At 45.0% G+C, this 14,021-nt stretch overlaps 1 protein-coding gene across 1 annotated transcript in view; it reads left to right on the forward strand.

The window, feature by feature from the left end:
- The window catches only part of Igf2bp3 (insulin like growth factor 2 mRNA binding protein 3), a 125,325-nt gene that overhangs the window by 67,318 nt on the left and 43,986 nt on the right, over window positions 1-14,021 (forward strand). Inside the window, exons 4-5 of the mRNA XM_051152418.1 lie at window positions 11,628-11,679; window positions 11,767-11,830. Coding sequence (XP_051008375.1) covers window positions 11,628-11,679; window positions 11,767-11,830 — 116 coding nt within the window. The remainder of the gene's footprint in view (window positions 1-11,627; window positions 11,680-11,766; window positions 11,831-14,021) is intronic.

Consider the following 14,021-nt stretch of genomic DNA (forward strand, 5'->3'; position numbering starts at 1 on the left):
AAGGAACCAGACTTCTTAGTACACCTGGGTAGGCCTTTCATGGAAAACAGCTACTGTGAAGGGGAGCGATTCCACTGCACCTTGTCCCAACCCTGGCCTTGCCTCAGCAGTGTGCTCAGCATGCCAGAGGCTGGGGTGGCAGGCAGCTTTTTCTTTCTACCGATTTCTGAGTCATTCATGCATGTTGCTCTACCTGGTTGGTTGTGATTCTGACACCTGTGTGCCGGGGCCTGGGCCGGGGCTTCCTGTTCTTATTCAAGGGGCTGGACTAGCAGCTCACATGGTTCTAAAGTGATGCAGTAGCACACATGAAATAGAAATACATTATCAGGAGTGACAGAAGGCCACCTGATGTTTTGATTGACAGATTTTTGTCTTCAGACATACATTTGGATAAAAAACTATGCACAAAAAGGGGACAGAGTATGTGCTTTGATGGAATGTGGGGGAAATTTTGTCCTCTGTGCAAAGCATGGTGTGCAGCTGGTGCAAGTGGATTCTTAGGAGAGGGGCGTATATAGTCCAAGCCAGGCGGGGTCGTAGGTTGCTAAGCTATTTATATTTACCCCGTGCTTGCCTTCCTCACTTCTTCAGGGAAAACCTTAAATATAAGAAAGAAGACACATAATTTTTCTTGACATTCCTTATTTTTTAAAACAATTTCTGAAGGCCAGTATAAGCTATATAAATCATATTGGGTTTTCCTTGTTGTTGATTTTCATTTTATTTTTTCCTGATGAGAAAAGTTCATGTTCATAGTAGAAAATTGAGAGTGATAAGGGTAGAAGAAGGCAGGTTTTCTTTTTTCCTAAAGTAACACTGTTTTTTGACTCAGTTTCTTAGCCTAGCCAAGTATGTTGTATTTTATGTTCTGTTATGTTTTAAGAATTGAACGACAATTCATAGACTGTAAAATTCACCCTGTAGAGTGCACAATACAACAGCTTTTGTAGAGTAGTCATAGTTCTTAAAACATGACCATTAATTTCAGAATATTTTCATTGCCTCCTAAAACAACCTGTGGCTGCTACCATTCACTCCTTGCTGGCAGCTGTCAGGGTGATGGAAACATTAACCCACCTTCTGTCTTTGTAGATTGCTTGTTCTGATACTCACTATAAGTGGAGTTATTCCAGGGGTGACCTTGTATGCCTGTGCTTGTTGTTCAGTTTGGTGCTGTAGACAAGGTCCCACTGTGTAGCCAGGCTAGCCTGGTGTGTGCAGTCCTCCTGCCTCAGGATCTGGAGTCCTGGCCTGACAGGTGCACCAGCAGCATGCTCACATTGGCCTCTCTCAGCATAGTGTTTTCAAGGTGTATGTTTTAACATGCGCTTAACTATTTTTCATGACTAGGTGCACCATGGGAATGCATCATATGTAGTCTGTCCATTGGTCATACAGCTGTACAGCTAGTGTGTGTGCTCCTGGCAATATTGTGTGTGTGTGCTTTTGGTGGGTAGAGATTTTTCAGAGTTTGGAAGGGTGCATACCTAAAGAATGGGACTGGTGAGGCATGAGGCAGCTTTTCAAGGAACTGTCAGACTGATTTCCAAAATGGCTGCCCTGTTTTACATTCCTATGAGCAGTGTTTGAATGATACAGGAACATTTGGGGTGTCTGAGTTCTTTAAACAACCTAGATACACGTTCCTCTTCACATACATGGTTTTCATTTTCTTGAAGCATTCTGTGAAGCCCTCGGGGTCAGCACTGGGACAGAACTCAGGGCCTCACGCTTGCTAGGCAGATGTCCTCGTTTTATGTTTCTTTTGTGACAGGCCTCTCCTAAGGTCTCTGGGCTGGTCAAGTGTGTGCCAGCCAGCCCAGCCGAAGCAACAGAAGTCTTAAACATTTAAAAAATGCAGTTGGCCTCTTTAAGTGTTTATAATGATCGTTAATTACCCCGTTCTCTGTGTGGTTTGTAATTACCTAAAGCATTCCGCATCGCTGGCTGTGAGAGCGATTTCAGTCTCATTCCGGCAACTGACCGTCAGTGAGCGTGTCTGTGCACAGAGTCTCACTCACATTCCAGATGATTTCTTTAATGCTGACTAAACAGAAATGAAGTTTGTGCGTCAGCGATAAGGAATAGCTTCTCTCCATGCTGCCCAAGCTAGTTTCAAACCCTCTGTTCTCCTACCTCAGCCTTTTAAAGGCTGGAATCACAAATGTACATCACCACGTATCTACGTATCTGGTCTTTGGTTGTTGAATTGCTGTGTGTGCATGCATATGCCTAAATGCTTGAAACAGTCTCGTTCTGTAGCCCATGCTAACCATTGAACTCACAGTAGTCCTCCTGCCTCAGCTTCCTGGAACCTCTAGCCTGAGCTGCTACACTGAGCTTCTCTCTGGGCCAGTTAGTTTTCCTTGTGGTTTTACAATTGGAGCTGCTGTGGTTTCCCTAACTACTGGCACATCTTAAATTGTATCCAATTGTGTGTTTTGGTGGTCTGATACTTGTTAGGTGCAAACCTGAGACCTCCTTATGCCAAGTTCAGTCCTAACGTGAAGGCAGAGACTGGGTTTTCCTTTTCCTTCACTTCGTATTCCAGTGTGTTTTATCACAAGGTGCTCCTCTGTGGCTTACATTCTTAACAACACTGGCTTAGAGGTCACCTTGCCATCTTTTGATCTTTCTGTTGCTTGGTTAAGGCTTTACAGGGGATCTGGAGAAGGTAGTTTGGTGCTTGCCTCCGAAATGTGGAGACCTGAGGTTGCTCTGGCTTGTGTTCCCAGCACTGGGAAGACAGAGACAAGAGGGACCCTGGGCTTTGCTGGCCTGCTAGTCTAGCCTAACTTAGGAGCTCCATGCCAAAAAGAGACCCTGCCTCTCAGAGCCTGCCCAGGTCTGGCCTGATGGGGTCCCAGTGCTAAGACTGGAAGTGGACCCCATCCCTAACCCAGAAGCTGTCTCCAAGTGATTAGCTTCTCCATCGGAGTCTCACTGGGTATACAAAGCAGTGATTTTACAGAGAATTATGTGAGAACTGTAACTTGCCTTTTTTCCCTTTGGCAGTTCTAGGGGCGAACTCAGGCTCTGACACATGCCAGGCAAGTGCCCTGCTACTGAGCCACCCAGGCAGGTGCCCTGCCACTGAGCCACCCACCCCATGACTAGGTTTTGGCTCTGCTTCCTACAATTCCCTTTTCCTGGGGCAGTGGTCTACTTTGCTGGTTGTTAAGGAATAAGTTTGGGTTTTGAAATTGTTTGAGTTTTAGACAAGATATATATAGTCCAGTTGGCCCCTAATTCACAGCTTGTCCAATTCAAGAATTAGAGGTTTGTGCCACCATGCTGGCTTGTTGTAGAATTCTCCTGCCTCATCTTTGGGTTTAGGGGCTAAGGCCTAGAAGGGGCCAGCCAGGCCATCATGACCACTGTCCTCTCTCTCAGATTCCCCTGTTGGGGTGGATGAGAAAGGCCATCCTTCAGCCAGTTACTCAAAAGCCACTCCAGTCATTCGTCTGTAATGGGGACATCAGCCACATGTAGAGCACCAAGTAAGAATGCTTGAGGCTGTAAAACAGACCTGGGCATGCAGGTGTGAAAAGAAGAAAGATGCTGGCCCTCCGAGTGTGCGTGGAAATATGCAAGCGCTCACAAATGGTTCTTAAAGAAACAGAATAAGATTCACACCCTGTAAAACTAACCACCGTGTACAGTTACCACTAACTTTAGAGCCATCTCATCATCCCCGAGAGAAGCCCCAAACCTCTCAGTGGTCACTCCCACTTTCCTGCCAACCCCTGGCCACCACAAACCCACTTGCTTTTTCTGTGGCCTCAGTTATTCAAGTAAGAAGAATCCCGCAGTGTTGGGGGAAGCCCAAGCCTGGAGAGGTACTGTGGCATGCTTGTCTGATAGAAGTGGGAGATATGGGGCATGGTGCTTGTACTCGGACCCTGAGCTTAGCCCAGGGGTTAGATACAGCCTTTTCCTCTCAGAGGCCAGCTTACACTCTCTGGTACAGGTGATGGTCAAGCAAGAACTGTTTGACCGGGTGTGTCTGTTTATTGTTCTAGTTTAGATGGATTTGAAGTGACTTAGTGTACTAAGAGACTAAAGAGCTTGGCCCCGACCCTGACAGCTGGAGTTGACTAAAGCTGCTAAGCCCTCCAGGCCACAGTTTATCTAGCTGAAAAATGAAATGGTGCTGCCTTGTGGGAGTGTGTGGAGTGAGTGACGGACAGGGCTGCTTCCAGGCAACACAATTCATAACCAAAGACAGTGGGAGCATCGGAGAGAGTGGGATATGCCAAACAGGAAGAGGAGGTCCCACAGGGACTGCCCAGTGCTTGCTGGGATTTAGTCAAAGGTGTGACTTGCTCACTTGCCTTTTTAAAGCCAGCATGGCTCAGCGCTGCCCACTGGAGGCATCAGCACTCTGGATGCCCTTTCTTATGACCTCAGAGATGGTGGGTGGGGCTTTGGGGAAGGTGACTCTGATCACATGAATGAGTACTGAAGTGTCACCTCTTCACCTGGGTAGAAGATCTAACTAACTAGTGAAAGTTAGGTTTCCAGGGGCCTTTGCTCTAATGACTCCAAACTGGACCATCAGAGTCCTGTAGGGTTTTCCTGGTGACAAGTGGGTAGTGAACAAGCATTCTCATCACAGATGCCATCCACAGACTGCTGTAAGGAAGCCTTGTCCACAGTACTGAGTCAGTGTTATCTTAGAGAAATAATAAGGTGATGCCTTATTTTATTTGATTTGGGTCAGTATTTACTAGAAATGGTCTCTGGCATCTGCAGCACATGACTGCTTTTTGTCACATAGGTGGACTTTTCACAGAGATGCAAGAACAGTTCCTGGGCTTATCCCTGCGAAGATGTTGGGTGCATCTAAAGGAAGTTTCTCCCTCATCCCCACAGCCTAGCTCGGCCCAGCAACTCCTATGGACATGGCTCCCACCTCCTTTGACATGAGTTGTAACCTGGGTCTACAGTGAGCCTTCCCTGGTATCTAAAAGTGGTGATCAGGTGGATGGGTGAATGTGGGTGCCCTGCTCAGGTGGATGGGTGAATGTGGGTGCCCTGCTCAGGTGGATGGGTGTGTGTGGGTTCCCTGCCTTTCACTTGTACTTTAATTTTCACTGCGGTGTGGGTGCTGAGAATGACCTTATACTTAACGCTGCTCTTGCACAAGGCTGTAACAAGTGTACTATTAGCTGAAATTACCGTGGACTTTCGTGGAAGTCAAGATTAGCTTTCATTGCACTCAGGATAAAAGTCTTTTCCCTATAAAAGAAAATTATTAGGAGGAAGGGTGGGACTGGGCGGAGGGAGGGGGCTATGATAAGAATGTAAAGTGTGGTGGCACACCCTTTAATCCCAGCACTCAGGAGGCAGAGGCAGGCGGATCGCTGTGAGTTCGAGGCCAGCCTGGTCTACAAAGCGAGTCTAGGACAACCAAGGCTACACAGAGAAACCTTGTCTCAAAAAACAAAACAAAAAGAATGTAAAGTGAATAAAAAGAAAATTATTATTTTCTCATGCATTACATCCCAACCAAAGTTTTCTCTCTGCTTCCCCCAGTGTCTCGCCCCCCCCCCCCACCTCAGAAAAGAGCAGGTCTCCCAGGAACATCAACCAAACACGGAATAACAAGCTACAAGACCAGACACGTTCCATCACATCAAGGCTGGACAAGGGAGCCTAGTAGGGGGAAAAGGGTCCTACAGGCAGGCAGAAGAGTCTGGGACAGCCCCCGTACCTACTGTTAGGATTTCTACAACAGTACAGGCTACTCAGACATAACTAACATATATGTAGAGGACGTAGGTCAGACCCCTACAGGTTTCCCAACCTCTCAAATCCCTGTGAGCTCCAGTCAGTTGGTTCTGCGGGCTGTGTTCTTATGGTGTGTCCCCGACCCCTCTGGCTCCTCCCCGAGCTCTGCCTAATGTTGGTCTCTAGCACTTTCATCTGCTCCCATCGCTTGCTGCATGAGGTCTCTCTGATGATGGTTATGCTGGGCTCTGGGTCCAGCACACTCTGCAGGTAGGACAAACTGTAGGTCTAAGCTGTGGGGCCTGGGTTGGTGCCCCAGTTCCTCCACTTGAAGCCTTGCCTGGTTATAGGGGATGGCCCATTCAGGCTCTGTGTCCTCTGTTACGAGGAGTCTTTGCTAGGGCTACTCTCGTAGATTCCATGGAGTTTCCTTTGCATTAGGTTTCCATCTTGCCCTCTCCCCCAAATGCCCCTCAGTTTCAGTCATTTCTTCCAGATTTCCTCCCTCCTTCCTCCTCATCTGATCCTTCCATTCCCATCCACACCCTCTCCCAGTCTGCTGCGAAATCTATTCTATGTCCCCTTCTGGGGGAGCCTTGCGTCCCCCCTAAGCCCTCCTTGTTACTCAGCCTTTCTGGGTCTATGGAATGTAGCACAATTGTCTTTTACTTTACAGCTAATATCCACTTATGGGTGAGTACATTCCATGTTTGTCTTTCTGGGTCTGTGTTACCTCACTCTGGATGACTTCTCTAAAACCTTTTTTTTAAAGACAGGGTTTTGTTACATAGTGTAGTTTGGCCTCAAACTCCTAACGGCTCTCTTGCTCCAGGCACCCGAGCACTGGGTGTGGCTGTGTCACCACAGTAGACACAAACACTGTTTCGTGTCTTCCTTTTACTCTATTTCAGTCTTTCTCACGTAGCTACACATGGAGTAAGCAAATTAAGCCACAAGCTTGTCTCACTGCGCGGGCGGTCAGTACCTGTCTGTTAGGAGACATGATGAAGAGGAGCTGCTGGTTATGGACTGGCACTGAGATGGGCATGTCCAATGCTGCCCCATCACCATGCAGAAAGCTGAAGACAGGTGTAGCTTAGAATGCACTCAAGGGGTGAGGCCAAATGCGTGTGTTAGGAATGACCTGTCAGCTTTAACAGCTAGTGTGATGACAAAGAATAGGTTACTGTCACACGCCTGGTGACATCACCACCAAGGGTAATAACTGAAAGTATGGTGGGTGAGTAGACAAGGAAAGGCATGATAAAATGACACTGCTTTCATTTCCAGGGTCAGATGCTGGGGATGAGAGACAGACAGACAGAAGGAAACACAGAGACAGACACTTGACCATTCACTCTTGAAAATATGGCCAGAGCATAGGTGTTGGAATTTTAAAAAATACACATTTTACAGGTGTATATGCACATAGCCCTGCTGAAGTATGGACAACACACACCAGTGATTTGAAACCCCTTCAGGGTTATGTAACTTCTGGCAGGAAGTTGGACTGGAGGCAAGCGCAGTGGGCTGGTGGTTTAGACGGTGGGAGGGGCTGATATGAGAGCATCTGGAAGACACGAGAAGGTTCTGGTTGAGCATGGTGTACTTCCTGCATCTGGTGGATGAGCTGCGACACAGCTGGTTTTGTTAGGGTAGACCTGAGGCTGGGACAGCAGAGGAAGACTGGCTAGATTGCAGCTCAGAGCTGCGTGGATATTTTCAGCTATCTAGTGAAAGAATCATGGATGGGTAAGGATAAATGACACTACTAGTTTGAAGAGACACATGAGGAAACTGCTTTCATGAGTATAGGCATGTTATGTGACAAAACTTTCCTTGGGGGGAGACACAGCACATACATCTGCTCAGCTCAGTTAGGGAATCCACAGCAGACCAAGGTACAGATGCCACCTAAGTTTAACTTGGTGAACCATGAGTTTTATAGGGGGTCTCTTTCTTTTTTTTTTTTTAAATAGGGGTATCTTATAGGAATATGGGTGAGAGGTTACTTACTGGAGCAGAAGTGACTCAAAGTTTGGTGACTGTGTCACCAAAGCCCACCTCAGCATGGGTGACAGCTCACAAAACTTGGGACCAGGAGCACACTGAGCAGCCTGCAGGCAGCTCAGCAGCTTGGCGAGTACCCTATTTGGTGCTTTGCTGGTCTAACCCTCTTTGAGGTGGCTGGGCTGGTTTCTGCTGCTTCCAGGCAGCTGGGCTGGTCTCAGAGTCTTGTTTGCAGCTCAGCTCTCCTAGAGTTAGGTGTTTATTGTTTGCTCTGGCAGGGGATGGCCTAGGACAGCTGTTCAGTTTCAGGGACTTCCTGAAGCCTTTCTATACTTAAAGAGCTTCCTCCTGATGGAAACTGTTGCACAGTAATGCAGAATATCAAAATAAATAAAATTTTGTGTCATTTATTGAACTTAAGTAATACTTAGTAGCTTTGTTGAGATGGAGCTCATGAACTCTAATCCCCCTTTGACATGTACAATGCAATGCTTTTTAGTGTGTCATTTTTTTCAACCACCTCTGTGGCTTTAGAGAGTTTTTGTGACACCTCCTCCCCATCTTTAAGCAGCCGGTTGTCTGCTCTGTGTCTCATGGGGTTTGGTGTTCTAGACATTCATACAGGTGGAATCAGACAGTGTGCCTGGCTTCCATCGTTTGGCAGAGTGTTGTCAAGGTTCACCCATACTGCAGTGTGTGCAAATTCTGCTGTTTATGTCAAATGATAGCTCTTTACAGGAGAATACCATATTCTCTTCATTGCTCATCAGTCAGTAGATGCCAAGGTAGGTTCTACTTGTGAATGCACACGTGTGTGCATCTGTGCGTTGTGAATTGTTGTTGTGTCTTGATTACTTGTTGTTGTTGTACCTGGATATCCGGGTATTTGCTCTGTAGACCAGGCTAGCTCCTAACTGACAGAGTGCCAGGAGTACACCACCACTGCCCAACATGCCCTTGCTTCTTCACCACCATGTTCAGGAGCTGTCATGGGACTCTCCTTTACTATTTGTGCTTTGGGTGAACAATGTAAATCAAAGCCCTGTGTATTCAGATAGTTTTAAGTCCTAAGCCCTAAAAGGGAAATTTCTACCAAGGCATTGCTTCTGAGGCTTAGCTTCCTTTGATATATTCTCCCCTTCAGGTGGGTTTAGGTTTCACTAAGTATGAAGAAGTATTTCCAATCCAGCTTGAGTGGACTATATTCATTTAAGTGTGGATTCTGGTTTGTGAGAGATTTGTGGAAATGTTAGAAAAATATAAGGGATTTGGGAGGAAAGAGGGGAGTGTTCAACAGTATGGAGTGAAAAGGAGTCCAGCTAAGAAGAAACAAGAGCCAGAGTTAGGCAGTCAACGTGAGCTATCTTAGGAGCACAGCACAGCTTCGTACTTAATGTAGGATGAGCCAACTTAGCAGGAGATACTTGTACCTTGGGAGAGCAGTGATTTACCTGAAGAACCATATTCAGATGGGCCTGATTTCATTTTTGAGAATTTTATTTATTTACTTAGTTTTTTAAGATGGAGTCTTACTATGTAGCTGTGGCTGGCCTGGAACTCTCAGGTAAACTAGGCTAGCTCTAGAAACAAACTCACTTGATTCTACCTCCTGGGTGCTGAGATTAAAGACACCATTTTTCTTACTCAGACTAGAGAATAATTAGGCCATCGGCAGCCTCCCCTCTTCTCGGAGTCAAGATTATCCCCAGATTTGTCTATAAAACTTGTAAGGCACCAGGGTCCCACTGAATCCCCCCTCAGCCTGGAGGTGAGGTGCCAGATTGTGCTATTAATGTGTTCACAACTAAATACCAAGATTTCTCCTCCCTTCCTCCCTTCCCCTCTTGCTTTTTTTGTTTTTGTTTTTGTTTTTTTTGAGACAGGGTTTCTCTGTATTGCCCTAGCTGTTAATGGACCAGGCTGGCCTTGAACTCTCAGAGATCTACCTGTCTCTGCCTCTTGAATGCTGAGATTAAAGGCTTGTTACACCTGGCTAAGAAGTTTTGTTTTGAGTATGTTAAATCTAATAAAATAATGTGCAGTAAAAATGTGGTATACTTTTCCTAAACTTCAATTTTGTTTGTGTGTACACATTGTGCGTGCAGCCATGTGTATATGCATTTATGTGCATACATTCTGCATGCACATGTGTAAATGCACATCATACTCTCTGTGCAGATGGACTCCTTGGTCCCTTTGCTAGTGGAGCTTTTGGAGAGCATTGGCTCTGCCAGCTTTATTATGTAGGTTTTACCCCCATTGTCTATAGGCTGCAGGACTTAGCTTTGTCTGGGGAGTAATAAAATTGTGGTGGCAGAATTGAAACTAAAAGCTCGTATGTTTAGTTACTGAACAAACTGCTTCTTGAAAGAACTAGGAATGATTAAGTAAACACATTAAATACGTAATTATCCCTTACTGCCTGCTCCCCTCCTCCACAGCCACCCTTACACACCCCAGCTTCCAACATGCCCGAGTTACAGCTACATAGAGTTGGAGGGCAGCCTGAGTTCTGTGAGACTGTCTCAGAGGAAATAAAACAGAGCATTCTGTTAACAAGTGAGGAGGAGTCCACTGTCCTTGAGGAAGAAAACACCATTCCCAGACAGATGGTAGGCAGAAGCACAAAAGGTACAACAGAAGGTCAAGTGTCCTTTGAAGGAACCAGGAAGAAGCAGGAAATTACCTTTAAAATGTGGCTCAGCCCAGCATGGTCTGCATGCCTGTAATCCCAGCACTCAGGAGGCAGAGGCAGGCGATCACTCTGAGTTTGAGGCTAGTCTGGTCTACAAAGTGAGCCCAGGACAGCCAGAGCTACAAATTAATTAATTAGTTAAATAAGGTAAGGAATAAAGTAATAATAATAAATAAATAAATAAATAAAGACTTTAAAATGTGGCACACCTCTTAACAGTGTACTGTGTCCTAGGGCCAGAGAACATCTCCAGGGACTTTTGCCTTTGTGTTTTGGCAATTAAATTAATGAGCAATTTGCTGTAAATACATAGAAACTAATTTTGCTTAACATTTCAAGGAGGGAAAACCCTCAGAAGCTAAGAGCAGCTGAAGCCAGCTTCCATGATGAGATAGAGTCACAGTTCTTGTTACAATGAACCTATAGGTGTGTGTGTTTGTTTGTTTGTTTGTTTTTACAATATACGAAGGTCTTTTTTTTTTTTAAGATTTATTTATTTATGTCTATAAGCATTCTATTGCATGGAGGGCGTCAGATTCCATTATAGTTGGTTGTGAGCCACCATGTGGTTTCTGGGAATTGAACTCAGGACCTTTGGATGAGCAGCCAGTGCTTTTAACCACTGAGCCATCTCTCCAGCCCTATAGTTACTGTTTAATAGCTTCTCTGTCATGATAGCGTGCAGCTCAGTAGAGAGAGGAAAACTGCTTTGTATTTATGGTTTCCACTCTTTATTCAGATATAAAAATGTTCATACCACCTTTCGAGAGCGTCTGTGTGCTGATGGCTACTTCAAGTGTGCTTTAATTTGCTGTGTACCATGTGCCTCTCTTGTCCTTCTAGACTCAGCAGAGCTATAAAGCAGAGTTCTTTGAAAAGTCAGTAAGATGATGTATTTGTGTGTGAGAAATAACATGCAACTTGCCTTCTGCCTCAAGAGCCGAGTAGCTGCCCCAAAGGTTGTTGAGGGTGGCAGGTACCCAAGAGGTAGAAGCTGGGATCGAACCTGGGCAGGTGTGGGCAGCAGAGAGAGGCGGTGCATGTGGTCCTGCGGTTCTGATGTTCAAAGCCCCACTCATTTCTTTGACTCTTCTGTCATGATTACTTGTGATTTGAGAACATATTCCTGCCTTGGTTTATATCTCGGGAAACTCAAACCTTACGCTTTTCTCTCCCGTCCTGCTAGGTGCTGGATAGTTTGCTAGTCCAGTATGGAGTGGTGGAGAGCTGTGAGCAAGGTACCTGTCTTCTGAATTGCTTTCAAATTTGTAAAAGGAGGCGAGTGGGAAGAAACTAGCCTGATATCTGTTTCTGTCTTCCCACAGTGAACACGGACTCAGAAACTGCCGTCGTCAACGTAACCTATTCCAGCAAGGACCAAGCTAGACAGTAAGTGGCCTCAGATGCCTTCCTTGTCTATCTGTAATAACTGGGCTGGTGGGTTTTTTGGTACGTTTTGACTCAGCAATTATGGCTTTTTGAGTCTGCATGACCAGTGAGAATCTGCGTGGATTTAAGGTTTGTTCCGTTTTTAATTATCTTTAATACCGTTTGCAGAATGATGTATGAAGCTAAACTGTACTCTATTTGCAAAGAGCCTGTGCCTGAATATTTTTCCACGTTATGTGACTTGCCTCTTTACTCTTCTTTGGCGCTTCAGTGCTCTTTTATCTACAGCCGGTTAGCTGGCCGTGCACTAAACTAACAAGAGCTAAATGTTGTCATTGTCCTGCCTGAAGTTGGTCATGATGATCCAGCCCACTAATAGTGATCAGACACTGAACCAATGCCACTTGCAAGCGACAGCTCCTCGGATCAACCCATGATAATCCTGTAGGCATCGGGAGAGAAATAAGGCCCCACAAAAACTGCTGTTGGTCGCTCTGCCTAGAACGTGAGCACAGGGTGATGCCTGGCCACCAGTGCTGTGACTGGAAGTCTCACCTGCCTCCAGGTGGAGGGCAGGGACAGGCTGGTCTTTTCTGTGGGAGAGTTGGAAGGACCACTGTGGCCATCCCTAAACCCTAAAGAGGAAATGGGAAATGATCTTTAGCAGTGAGAATTCATGTTGCACTTGAGAGACAGTCTCCATGTGAAGGGGAGGAGTCCCATCCAGATCTTAGAGAGCACCTGGCTGGGTGCTGCCGCCGTTTAGGGTATCTGATTGATTAGGTTTCTCCACATTGCTCTTTGCATTATAACCTTAGTCAAAACTGCTTTCTCTCGAAGTTTTCCTTTCTATTTATTTTTCCTGCTCCCCTCCCATCAGATGGAAAGAAATAATCAAGACTCAGGCAGAAATTATTGAAATGAAACTGAAGAGCTAATACAAAGTATCAAAACAAAGAGTTTGTTCTTTGTAAAGATAAGCAAAAGTGACAAATCCTTAGCCGAACTAAGGAAGAAAGACTTAATTGAGGAGCTGGACAGACGGCTCAACAGTTAAAGAGACCTCTGCTCTTCCAGAGGACCCAGGTGCAGTTTCCAGCATCCACATGGCAGCTCACAGCTGTCTGTAACTCCAGTTCCAGGGGATCCAACAGACTTTACAGACAAACATGCAGGCAAAACACCAAGTGCACATAAAATACAGATAAATAAATCATTAAAAAAGACAATTGGAAAAGGAGACATTACAATAGATATCATTGAAATTCAGAAAATCATTAGAAGTTACCTTTAAAAAAAAAAACAAAAAAGAAAAACCACATATCCCACTGAATTGGAAATATCTAAAAGAAATGGACATTTGTCTAGGTATTTATCACCTAACTAAATTAAACTAAGACAACATAAACATTTTAAGTAGTTGTGGGCTGGAGAGATAGCTCAGAGGTTAAGGGCACTGACTGCTCTTTCAGAGGTCCTGAGTTCAATTCCCAGCAACCACATGTGGCTCATAACCATCTATAATGAGATCTGCTGCCCTCTTCTGATGTTCACGTGTACATGCAGACAAAAGATTGTATATATAGTAAATAAATTAATTTTAAAAAATTTAAGTATCTCTGTAATAAGCAGTGAGATTGAAACACTAATAAGAAAGTCCTCTAGCCAGATGCAAAATGCTTCAATAAAATATTTGGAAAATGAATTAAGTGATGCATCAGAAAGATGTTTTACTGTGATTGACTTGGCTCCATTCCAGATATGTATTGATGCTTCAACATGTGCAAATCAATAATTTTATACATAAATGGCCTCAAAGACAGAAATCATTAAATAATTTCCATACATGCTGAAAAGGCTTTTAACAGAAATCTCTTCATGAGAAAAGCCTACAGGCACTAGGACTAGAAAGACTACATCTCAGCCTAACAGAGGCTGTTACGACAAGCCTGTAGCCACTCTCATACTAAATGGAGGCAGCCTCAGAATGTTTTCAGACCAAGAACCAGAGCCTCTGGGTCTCCACTCTTACTCAATATAGTACTTGAAGTCTTTTGCACCCAAACTAGAGAGAAATAAAGGGTTACAAGTCACAAAGGAAGTCTGTCTACCCTTACTTGGGGACGCTGTTGTTCTATGTGTAAAACTGTAAAGACTCCACCAGAAAACCTTTAAAGCTGACAGCCACTCT

Source organism: Acomys russatus, chromosome 10 (assembly GCF_903995435.1).
Source record: "Acomys russatus chromosome 10, mAcoRus1.1, whole genome shotgun sequence".
In the NCBI taxonomy this organism is placed as follows: Eukaryota; Metazoa; Chordata; class Mammalia; order Rodentia; family Muridae; genus Acomys; species Acomys russatus.